Source organism: Mesoplodon densirostris, chromosome 18 (assembly GCF_025265405.1).
Source record: "Mesoplodon densirostris isolate mMesDen1 chromosome 18, mMesDen1 primary haplotype, whole genome shotgun sequence".
NCBI lineage: Eukaryota > Metazoa > Chordata > Mammalia > Artiodactyla > Ziphiidae > Mesoplodon > Mesoplodon densirostris.
In genome coordinates this window covers 53376428-53389299 of record NC_082678.1, presented here as the reverse complement: position 1 = coordinate 53389299, position 12872 = coordinate 53376428, and the positions used below count along the sequence as shown (strand labels likewise).

The following is a 12872-nucleotide window of genomic DNA, read 5'->3' as shown; positions in this document are numbered from 1 at the left end:
TTAGGACCTCCCAGCCAACTTCCTATACTTGTTACTTTTCCAAGAATGTTTGAAAATATATACAGTCACCCAGCTCTTTGTTTCTTACAAAGGTTGATTAGGAGTATCCAATGGAGATTTTTTTTTAGGCAAGTTTATTTTTATTTATTTATGTACATTTTGGCCATGCCTCACGGCATGTGGGATCTTAGTTTCCTGACCAGGGGTCGAACTCATGCCCCCTGCAGTGAAAGTCTGGAGTCCTAACCACTGGACTGCCAGGGAAGTCCCTGCGATGGAGATATTGATGTATCTCCATGGCCAGATCACACCATGGACTTTCAGTGCTCTCTTTACTACTAGAAATAGAGTCATTAGTGGCTGTAAACCTAATCATATTAGAGAGCCAATTCCAGAACCCCCAGAACCAGTTCAGAAAACTCATCCTGAAACAGGAACCTTCCTGCACTGTTGGTGGGAATGTAAATTGATACAGCCACTATGGAGAACAGTATGGAGGTTCCTTAAAAAACTAAAAAGAGACCTACCATACAACCCAGCCATCCCACTACTGGGCACATACCCTGAGAAAACCATAATTCAAAAAGAGACATGTACCACAATGTTGATTGCAGCACTGTTTACAATAGCCAGGACATAGAAATAACCTAAATGGCCATCAGTAGATGAATGGATAAAAAAGATGTGGCACATATATACAATGGAATATTACTCAGCCATAAAAAGGAACGAAATTGAGTTATTTGTAGTGAGGTGAATGGACCTAGAGTCTGTCATACAGAGTGAACTAAGTCAGAAAGAGAAAAACAGATACTGTATGCTAACACATATATATGGAATCTAAAAAAGCAGTACTGATGAACCTAGTGGCAGGGCAGGAATAAAGACGCAGACATAGAGAATGGACTTGAGGATATGGGGAGGGGGAAGGGTAAGCTGGGACAAAGGGAGAGAGTGGCATGGACGTATATACACTACCAAATGTAAAATAGTTAGCTAGTGGGAAGCAGCCACGTAGGAGATCAGCTTGGTGCTTTATGACGACCTAGAGGGGTGAGATGGGGAGGGTGGGAGGGAGACTCAAGAGGGAGGGGATATGGGGATATATGTATACATATAGCTGATTGACTTTGTTGTGCAGCAGAAAGTAACACAACATTGTAAAGCAATTATACTCCAAGAAAGATGTGGGGGGAAAAGAAAACTCATCCTTAAAATTCTGTTCCTCTGGAACCACTCTTTTTTTAATTAATTAATTAATTAATTAATTAATTTGTTTATTTATTTCTAGGTAAGTTGGGTCCTTGTTGATGCGCGCAGACTTTCTCTAGTTGCGGTGAGCGGGGGCTGCTCTTCGTTGTGGTGTGCGGGCTTCACATTGTCGTGGCTTCTCTTGTTGCGGAGCATGGGCTCTAGGCACGTGGGCTTCAGTACTTGTGGCACATGGGCTCAGTAGTTGTGGCTCATGGGCTCTAGAGCTCAGGCTCAGTAGTTGTGCCGCACGGGCCTAGTTGCTCCACGGCATGTGGGATCTTCTCGGACCAGGGCTCGAACCCGTGTCCCCTGCATTGGCAGGCGGATTCTTAACCACTGCACCACCAGGGAAGCCCTGGAACCACTCTTGGTACCAAAATCTGTGTTAGTTTTGGTTACCCAGAGAAACAGAACCAACAGGATAAGAGAGAGAGAGAGAGAGAGAGAGAGAGAGAGAGAGAGTGTGTGTGTGTGTGTGTGTGTGTGTGTAAACAGTTTTTGGCTTACGTAATTTTGGACACTGTGAGGTCCAAGACCTGCAGTCGGCAAGCAGGAGACCCAAGACAGCCGATGGTGTAAATTCTAATCTGAGTGTGAACTAAGGCAGGAGACCTATGTCCCAGCCAGCTCAAAGACAGCCGGGCAGAAAGGATGCCTTCTTACCCGTTTATTCTAATCAGGCCTTCGATGGTTGGTTGAGGCTCGCACACTGGGGAGGGCACTCTGCTTTGCTCGGTCTACTGATTCTAATGTAATCTCAACTAAAATGACCCTCACAGACACACCCAGAACAATGTCTGACCAAATGTCTGGACACCCCGTGGCCCAGTCAACTTGACCTATCAGATTAACCACCACAGGCACATGCATTCGTTTGTTTCAATATTGGTGATACTAATTTTGATCAGTTGGTTTAAGTGGTTATAAGGTTTCTCCACTAAAAATTATTATCTTTCCCTTTTGTAATTAATAAGTGATTTGTGGGGAGATCCTTTGAGTCTGTGTAAATATCCTCTTCCTAGTCACACTTTCAACCCCTTGTTTAGCATACGTGGATCATTTTCTAACTCACATCATTCCTTCTCTATTTCCTACGTGGCATTCCACTCTAAAGAAGGGCTTTTCCTTCTCTTATTTATTTCTTTTTTACATTGGTGTGGACTCAGAGATTCTCATTTTATCCAAAGGATTATAATGTTCCTAACATTACTTATTTTAATGCTCATGTGGTCCTAGATGTGGCCAGGAGCCCATTCAAGCTGGCTGCTCTGGCCTTTTGACATGTCCCCATTGTTCCTTGAGTACTTCCCTACTTTCTGGCTCAACATGCTATTCCAGTTTCATCTTCTATTTTCCCTGTCCAAGCTCTGGAGTCAGCTTTTCCTCCAAGGAGCCCTGGGTCCTTTTAGTTAAGAAGGACAGTATTTATAAGCCAACATCTGGGTGCCATTGCTTCTAAGCTCTCTCAGCAGACGGAGCTAGGAAAAGTGTGTGTACATACATCATCCCCCCTTTTATCTCCCATAATCCATAAATTTATACTGAAATCTTCAATTCTAAGTCAACCCCATGTATTTTGTAACTTCCTTCTCTAACAGTGAAAAAAAAAAACCTGTCTTAGTTGGAGTAGGTACCGTTCAATCATATTTTCCTGGAATAAAAATTGCTATTTATATCTAGATTATGTGAAGTTTCCCACATGAAGGGAAAGATTATTTTATGTTGGGTCATGGGGATATGACCCATTTTTAACTAGATGACATCTTGCTATATTTAATACTCCCCCCACCTCAGTTTTTGAAAGTCACAAGGAAATAAGAGAAGTGAAACAAAGTATATAAATAGGAAAAAATGGTAACGGATGGCAGGTGATTTAAAGTTTTGCACACCTCATAGCCTGGATTTTCTCTGTAAGTAGAAAGTAAAACCATTTTCTGAGAGAGTAGAGGTGGGCTAAAGGAATTCATTCATTCATTCCTTTATTTTTTCATTCATCAAATATTTAACCACCCCCTATAAGTTCCAGGAGCATGTTGCATGCTGAAGATAAAACAATGATCAAGATAGATAGGATCCGTACTCCCCTGGAGACAGACAATAAACAAGAAACTGCTTGTGGTAAATACTATAAAGGAAACAAGTAAGTGTGAGATGATGGGGGTGGGGTGCAGTTTCGATGGGAAAGAATTTGTTTTATTCTCAGCCAGAGCACACAGTGACCAGGAGTAGTTGGCATGAGATGAGCCAGTATCTCAATATCAGATTGGCCTGACATTGAGGTTTTCCGCAGAAGAGATTTAAGGATAGGAGTGAGTAGTTAGATTTATATTTTCAGGTCATGCCTCGTGCTGTGTGGAGATTGAAAGGGGTCAGACCAATTAAGACGATACCTGTGATGGGGAAGATACCTGTGACTGCATATTCTTGCTAACATTGTGCACTATAAAACTCTTGATCTGGGCTTTCCTGGTGGCGCAGTGGTTGAGAGTCCGCCTGCCAGTGTGGGGGACACAGGGGTTCGAGCCCTGGTCCGGGAAGATCCCGCATGCCGCGGAGCAACTAGGCCCGTGAGCCACAACTACTGAGCCTGCGCATCTGGAGCCTGTGCTCCGCAACAAGAGAGGCCGCGATAGTGAGAGGCCCGCGCACCGCGATGAAGAGTGGCCCCCACCTGCCGCAACTAGAGAAAGCCCTCTCACAGAAACGAAGACCCAACACAGCCAAAAATAAATAAATTAAAAAAAACAAAAAACAAAAAAAACTCTTGATCTGTAGGTGAGAAATTGTATCATATTGTTGGTTGGATTTGCATTTCCTTAAATGTAAGTGAAATTGAGACAGATTTTCATGGAATTTATTTTGGTATAACTAGTTGCATCAGGTTCCTAGAGTTGCTGCAACAAATTACAACAAACTGGGTGGCTTAAAGCAATGGGCATTTATTGTCTCACAGTTCTGAAGGCTAGAGGTCCAAAATGAAGGTGTCAGCCGGCCATGCTTTCCTCTGACACCTGTAGAGGAGAAATCCTTCCTTGCCTCCTGCTAGCTTCCAGTGGTGACCATCAGACTGTGGCATTCCTTGGCTGGTAGCTGCATCTGCCTCTGTCATCACAGGGCATCCTCCCTCGGTATCTGTCTGTCTTCACAGGCATTTTCCTCTTCTTGGAAGGATACCAGTCATGCTGGATTAGGGCCTGTCTGATGACCTCATCTTGTTCACATCTGAAAAACCCTATTTCCAAATAAGGTCAGCCTCCCAGGTACCAGGGATTAGGGCTTCAACATACCTTTTTGGGGGGACACGGTTCAAGCCACCACACTAGTAATCTGCATTTTGTTTTCCAGGTGGCTAGCTCCTTTTCTAACACTGTTTATTATTGGCATGATTGCTGTTTTGAAATGTCACCACTACCATATACTAAAGTCTTCCGGAATACCAGTTACGTCGCCTCGTTATCTCCCACGTCTAGAATTCCTTCTTTCTATTTGAATTTTGTTTTTCCATTTCATTTTGCTTACATTTCTCTACCCCTTCTCCTTGGCCCTGGCTATTTTCAGCCGTGCCCATTCCCCTTTTCTTTGTCTTGTAATATGACCTTCATTTCTTTGGGGTTTTTCCCTTGAGCTCTTTCAGTTTATCTCCTTTTAAAAAAATGGTTTTAAATATGCTTTTGCCCTTTTTAAACAATGTTTTCTTTGATCTCTTGGTTTATAGGGGTATATATTTTCTTTACATTCTTGGCTTTCATGCAGAAATATTTTTTCATAATTTTTCTCCTTTATGGCACACTTTTTTTTTCGTGGGTATTCTTGATCTGCTTTTTGTCCATCCAATTCTTTGCCTACTTTTTTCCTTTAACGTCTTATCATGGGCGCCATTCTGTTTCACTTTGGATTACTGCCATCTTTGAATAGGTGTGTTTCATTCTGGGTTGGTTAGTTGCTGAAAGATAGGGTGTAGAAGGACCAGTAGATCGCTGAGTTTGGGATCTGTTATTTCTAGACTCCTTCTCACCAACACTCCGCCCTGAAATATTTGGCAAGAAGTTTGCTTGACTAGCAAGCAGGTCCCATATGTACACCGTGAGACTCCTGGGAGGTGAGTTAGCATTACCTCTTTTCATTTATGAAGATCACCTGCCATAGAGCAGTTGTACCTACTTTTTCATTTTCTCCTCTCCATTCTGACAGTCTGCTTTTTTCTGCAAAAACGTATTGAATAATTTCTACTCATTTCTTCACGTAGCTCCACCTTGCAGCTATTCAGAAGTGTGAAACGGGACCCATTTTGTTCCGCAGCCACCTGCATCCTGAGACCCTGCCATTCTTGTCAAAAGACAGTTGCCTTGGCCACTTAGGGACTGCAGCCACTCCTGGAGGACTTGCCTGGACTTTGCAGGGGCACACGCTCACTCTTAGCAGCCTTCTTCCATGAAGGCTCGTTTCCAACACTTCACATCCTTTCTTCACAGATGGTGTTTCCAAGTTGTGGCTAGTTTTCTGTTTCCTCATAGGTAAAGTTTTCTTTTCTGGTTTTATTTTGTCTTGTTGATTATCAGAGGGTAGAGTAGGACTAAGATATCATTACTCCAGCCTCCTTAAATGAGCATCCCTTAGGTGGTATATGAAGTTGATAGTGGACCCAACCCTAGAGAACTTGAGTGTTTAGAGATCTTTAGGGAAGAGCAGCCAGCAGAGGAGACCGAGGAGGAAAACCCAGAGAATGTGGCCGCACAGAAGCCAAGAAAGAATGTGGGGAGGAAATAGGAGTCAGTGTCAGATGTTGCTGGGACACCAGTAAGACGAGGACAGTCAGCCAGTGGATTTAGCAGTTTCATTGGGAACTTACTTTGGGAAGTTTGGTCAAGGTTTACTGAAGTGCTGGACAGGAACCCAGATTGGAGTTGGCTGAGGAGATAATGGAAGACAAAAAAAAAAAAAAAAAAGAAAAAGACAAATGGCATGTGTAGGTGAACATTCCTGAGAAATGTGAACATTCAAAGCAATTTAAGGTTGCCTTCGCCTTGAAAGGGGAAAGAAAACAGGCCAAATCGTTGTGGTTAAGCGTCACCTATTTGAAATGTATGTTCTCATGAAATAAATAGTATTTATTCATGAACAAAAATATTATTAAGTACATAGTAGACTGTTCACAGAGAATTTTCCTCCTGGTGATAGAGTCCATATAGTTTAAGAAGTCGATCAAGGGTAACACTGAATTCTGTTAGTGGGTGAACTTAGAATCCTCGGGAGTACATTTTGGAATCTCATCATCCAAAATAAATTCCTTTTTCTCTTCCACCCGACTCAAAAGTTAAATACAGTTTTGTCTCTCGTGTTCAGCCAAGTGTTCAAATTCTGCCCACTCTCCCTTCCTTTAAAACAACTCAAATTTCTCTTTCTCTCATTTCTACTGTTGTTCCTTTCATTGAGGCCCAGCCTTATTGATCTCTTTAGCTAGAAAAGTCTTCACTTTTTTTCTTGTTTCTAGTCACATCAGATTTAGACTTCCTCAGTCTGGTTTTCAAAGCCTATCATGTCAGAAAATAACCCCAGTGTCCATCAGGGGATGAATGGATAAAGAAGATGAGGGGCTTCCCTGGTGGCACAGTGGTTGAGAGTCCGCCTGCCAATGCAGGGGACACGGGTTCATGCCCCGGTCCGGGAAGATCCCACATGCTGCGAAGCGGCTGGGCCCGTGAGCCATGGCCGCTGAGCCTGTGTGTCCGGAGCCTGTGCTCCGAAATGGGAGAGGCCACAACAGTGAGAGGCCTGTGTACCGCAAAAGAAAAAAAAAAAAAAAAAAAGATGTGGTACATATATACAGTGGAATACTATTCAACCACTTAAAATAAGAAAGAAATCTTGCCATTTTTGAAATGAGGGCATTATGCTGAGTGAAATAAGTCAGAGAGAAAAACAAATACCATACTATCTCACTTATATATGGAATCTTAAAAAAAAACCAAAACAAAACCCCAACCTCATAGATACAGAGAACAGATTAGTGATCGCCAGAGGTGGGAGTTGGGGCGGGGGGGATGGGAAATGGGTGAAGGGAGTCAAAAGGTACAAACTTCCAGTCATAAATAAGTCATGGGGATGTAATGTACAGCATGGTGACTAGAGTTAATAACACCGTGTTGCCTATTTGAAAGTTGCTAAGAGAGTAGACCTTAAAAATTCTCATCACAAGAAAATATCTGTAACTTTGTACAGTGACAGATGTTAACTAGACTTATTGTGGTGACCATTTCACAGTATATACAAATACTGAACCGTTACGCCGTACGCCTGAAACAAATATAATGTTGCATGTCGATTATACCTCAATTTTTTAAAAAAATCCTGTCATATCAAATCTGACTCCCTCCTACTTTTCCAACTGTTCCCTGACATTCCCTAGTACAAGTTTTCTGCTCTGGTTAGGCCAGCCTCCTTCCCGTATTTCTAATCTTGCCACATGGTTTCTGCCTTCATGCTTAAGTTCATGTTTGCAATTAGCACTTCATTATCTTTAGGATTGTTTTGTGTGTGTTGCCGCACCCCCAGTGTCATACTTCTCTGTGGGGTTGTACACATAGTCTGTCCATGTCTGATCTGAGGGAGCTGCATACACCTTGACTTATAGGTAATCTTTTATAGAAGCACATGTGCAAATTAATGAGGCTATATTTTTAAAAAAATAAACGTTTCAGGGACTTCCCTGGTGGCGCAGTGGTTAAGACTCCGCACTCCCAATGCAGGAGGCCCTGGTTCGATCCCTGGTCAGGGGACTAGATCCCACACGCCTGCCGCAGCTAAGAGTTCACCTGCCACAGTTAAGGAGCCCACCTGCCGCAGCTAAGACTGGAAGCAACCAAATAAATAAATAAATAATTTAAAAATAACAATAATAATAGATGTTTCAGAATTGACGTACAAAAGACTGTTGTTCTCCAGAGGCATAGCCTTGGTATTTTCTCCATTGCTACTCACTAATTCAAAAACTTTTTAGAACCTCTCTGTTTCATTCAGAAGCCAGTGAAAATATCCAGCGCATTCAATTCATATTTTTAATAAACTCCTTAAAGAAATTGTTCTAAAAATCAATTGCTGTTAAGCTATTTTCACTATGTGGGGAGGTTTCAAAGGGAAAAAAAAAATCTGAACAGAGGGAAGACTATAGTAGCCCTAGTGTTGGGGATGGGTACCAAGAATGGCTTCCTCGAGGAGCTGAGTTTCAGGCTTTTGAAGAAGGAGTGGGAATCTGCCAAGCAGAGGGGGAAAGAAGAGGCAGGTGGAGAAGGGCATTCTAGGCAGAATGGACCCCATGGGCAAACCATGCAGGCGTGGTGGCCTCGGGGACTGTAACTAGCTCATTAATGTGAGAGCAAGAGTGACATGGGCTGGAGGGGTGGGAGTGGGGTTGATGTGTGGAAGTGTGTGGGGAGTTAGGAGGGCCCAGTGGAGAGAAATGTGGAGGCCAGAACACAAAAGACGTGTGCGCCCCACTGAAGTTTGTATATTACCCTTCAGGGTTCCATATCACAAGGAGTTTGTTGTGATCTTCTGTGCCACCATGGTACCTGCTTTTAGTATCTTACGTAATCACACTAGGTCATTATTATTGACTTATAATACTTCCCTGCTCCTTATTCCTTTTTTAATCCCCAGGGTCACACCCAGTGCCTGGCACAAAGTAGATATTGAATAATAATTATAAAATGTATGAAACCTGAAATATTTCAACTATGCAGAATGAATGATAAAAGGTTTGCACACAGAGGTCCTAGAAATGCCTTCCTTGGTCTCTTGTAGGAAGTGGTATCACGCATTTGTCATTTAGGATAATGACTGCCATTCCTCCTAGAGGCAAAGCAAAGAGATGAGGATTACCTAAGTGCTTGCTTACTTCATACCCCGAGGCTCTCCAAAGCAGACGGGAATCTTGGGTTGGTGTTAAGGTGTATGCTGACACCATCTAGTGGTGATTTTGGGACCTAACCAAATTGAAAGTTTCGTCTTTAACAACCAAACTTTTGCTGAAACATTGTATTTAATATCGTATTTTGTTAAGCCTTTGCCACTGTCTTCAAGTTCATAGCTACTCAGTGGATGGTTTTATCTATCGTGTTTTACAAAGATGCTCGGAAGTTTTGATAAACAACATTCTATTTGAAATAAAATGGAATTTCAGAGAAAGTACATGATTGGACGGACCTGGACTCTTAGAACAACATTCTAATCTCATATGTTATTTGCTGTCTCTTAGTCACAGAGTTCCAGACTCATGAGGCAATTTTTTTTTCTAACATCTTTCTCCTTCTCTTTATTTTTCTGTTTGGACAATGTTTTTTTAAACTAAAGAATTTTGTCCTTTAAATTCTTATCTTTGAAGATAGCTGTCAAGCATGTCTTTCACATTTTCAGGTTAAGCCAGAAAGGCTTAGCTTCTTATTATTTTTGTGGGTCTTTGAACATGAGTTATGTAGACATTTTGCTTATGACTCGTGTTGATTGACAGCTGAGGCAGGGAATCGAATTAGGATCACTGCATTAATTCCTCGTGTGTAGGGATTGCTGTGATTTTCGTAGCAATGCTAATAAAATAAAAGCATTCATTAAAAGTCTCCTTCATGCAGAACATAATTGGATGTATAAGATTAATCGCTTTTTTTTTTTCAGTGCCAGAGGGAGGGAAGGGTATAATTATCTCCCTTTTACAGGTGAAGGAGGCTGAAACTCATGGAGGTTAAGCAGCTTTCATAGGCTCGCTGCTCTTAAGTTTGCAGTGTGAGCCTTTGGACTCAGGTGTCAGGGATTCCAGGGTTGGTGCATTTAGCTACCATGTAAACTTTCTGTCCAACAATGGGGAGGATGCAAAGGAAAACCACAGGAGAAAAATGCACAGAAAACCTTAAAGTGGTCAATAACTCTTATTTAAACATACACTAACTACTTGATAAAAATCTTGGTCTTGATTTATTGTTGACATTATCAGCATGTTTGTTTCCACTCCTAATTATAGCGGACAGCCTTCATTCCAGTGTAAAGGGAGTTAAAGGGTCTTGCCCTTTGGTCTCAATGCTTTAGTTATTTCTCTGCTGCAGTGACCCTACAACAGGAGTGCTCAGAGACCCGGCCGCTGTCCATGGACCAGCATTCTCCCATCCTGGTGCTCCCTTCTCCCAGCTCTTGGAAGCGAGCTCTCCCTGCCTGTGCCTCTCAGCAGGTGGAGAATGTAGTGGCAGCCACTTGTGTAGAAACGTCCATTTGGGTGTTGGCCTCGCTCTGGTTCATATGTGTTTATATGTGTGAGTTAATGTGTCAATGGTAAATATATATGGGTTTTCTAAATTTTATATTGAATTTTTTCTTTGCAAATATAGACACGTGATTTTGCACAATTGGAGTCATATCATGTATGCTGGGGTTTTTTTTTTTTACTCTTTTTTTTTCTCAGTTCCTCTGGCTTTCTTCCAACTGCCCACATGGCCTTCCTCCTCATCACCCTACTGTATGTATTTAAAAATAGGTAAGACAGGGCTTCCCTGGTGGTGCAGTGGTTGAGAGTCCGCCTGCCGATGCAAGGGACACGGGTTCGTGCCCCGGTCCGGGAAGATCCCACATGCCGCGGAGCAGCTGGGCCCGTGAGCCATGGCCGCTGAGCCTGCGCGTCCGGAGCCTGTGCTCTGCAATGGGAGAGGCCACAACAGTGAGAGGCCCACGTACCGCACCAAAAAAAAAAAAAAAAACATAAGACATAATATGCAGCCTTCCATATTTTTCCATGCTCATGTAATCATTTACAAAATATATTTATGTACAATTTATATACATATCATATACATATACAGGGTGGATTTTTAGCTTCTTTTATGTGTGAGTGGTGGGATCATGTTATACTTTTTTAAATGAACGTACCTTTCAACCAGCTATCTCATTCCTGGGAATCCGTTCCACAGAAATAAAGGCACTGATTTGTAAGATTATGTGCCAAGAGTACTTTCTACAATTTGTTCATAATAGCAGGAAGGATGGGGGGATGATTGAATTAATAAGGGTATATCTGCACTGTGGAATTTTAGGCAGTCATTTTTTTAAAAAGCGAATTCGATTTATGCCAGAAATGTCTCCTCTACCATTCTCTCTGGTATGGATTTTGCTGTTTTTATTCCTTTACTGACATTTTAGTGGGATTTCAAGAGGGAGAAGAAATAAACGTATTTGGACAATTTTCTTTACCACTGAAAATCTGACTAAATGGATTTCAAGACCTGCTCCAGCTTCTGTTATCTTTTCCTCCTGGAGCTCTAAGGTTGTCTTCAACTCTTTTTATTTCTTACCCTTCTGTATTTTGGAAATTAGGAAATCCCCAGCCTCCAAAATATTAAATTCTTTCTTCTCTCTTGGCTTATAACCCCTACTGATCTTTTCTACCAGCAGCATCCAAAGGAACCCAGCCTCAAGCATCATCTCTAAAAGTAAACTCAGAACCGTGAAATGTCAGTTCAGAAATAGTTCCTGGGATGTTTGGATTTTCTTGGAAATAAGAGACTCATAGGAAAGAAATAGCATCTCTGTATAACCACAGCTCCATCTTCCTTTTCTTTGGCTTCTGTGCAGATTTGAAAAAGGGCGTATCTACACATTCATTGGAGAAGTCGTTGTCTCTGTGAATCCCTACAAGTTGTTGAACATCTATGGGAGAGACACTATCGAGCAGTACAAAGGGCGTGAACTGTACGAGAGACCTCCACATCTTTTTGCCATTGCCGATGCTGCTTACAAGGCTATGAAGAGGCGATCAAAGGACACTTGCATTGTGATATCAGGTATTTAAGGAGTTCCCTGTTCTTCCAAGGTCAATACGTATTTAACTTACTTGGTACTCAAGGGTCCGAACATTAGTTCTTTTTTGAAGTTAAAAGCTTAAGTAATTTTATAGGAGAAAAAAAATGTAATGCCAGATTATTTCTATCATTTCTGAGCATCTGCTAATCTTGGTTCATTTACACATTACATATTATGTTTGGATGGACTTCTGGTCAATTTTGTAGACTGAGGTGACATGGGAAATTCATCCTCCCATCTCAAACACGGAAAACTACTGCATAAAAATCTAACAAAAATTATTTTAAATAATCACAGAATGAAACCAGGAAAATGAAATCCTGAGGGACCAAAAAGGAAGAATGAACTCCAAGTCAGACTGGTGAACGGGAGCTAGTGACCAGGGACATACAGAGCCCTGGGGGCTGGAAGCAGGCTCTCAGAGCTGGGGGCCAGAGCTTTAAAGGCTGCAGAGAGGGAGACAGGTGACAGACCCTGGGTGCCCAAGCACTGGAGCCGAGCCCTCTCTGTAAAGCTGAGCTCTTCAAGGAATCTTGTGTAGTGAGTTGGGAACAAGAAAATATCTGCCCACTGACCCAGGATACCCTCTCCCCAACTGTGGGACTTTTTTTTCGTGCTAATAATACCTCATATTCGCATGAGTGGCTTTATACTTTTACAAGGCTTTGGTGATCTTTATTCCATTTTGGTTATCAGTGCAGCTCTCTGTTTGGTAAGTAGGACAGTTGTGTTTCTACTTCACAGATGAGGATATTAAGGGTCAGAGAAGTGAGGCAACTTAG

At 42.1% G+C, this 12872-nt stretch overlaps 1 protein-coding gene across 7 annotated transcripts in view; it reads left to right on the top strand.

Moving 5' to 3' along the window:
• MYO1D (myosin ID) overlaps positions 1 to 12872 on the top strand; it is a 348552-nt gene that overhangs the window by 87379 nt on the left and 248301 nt on the right. For all 7 annotated transcript variants that reach the window (XM_060082677.1, XM_060082679.1, XM_060082676.1 and 4 more), the window contains exon 2: positions 11863 to 12071. In XM_060082677.1, the coding sequence (XP_059938660.1) occupies positions 11863 to 12071 (209 nt within the window). The remainder of the gene's footprint in view (positions 1 to 11862; positions 12072 to 12872) is intronic.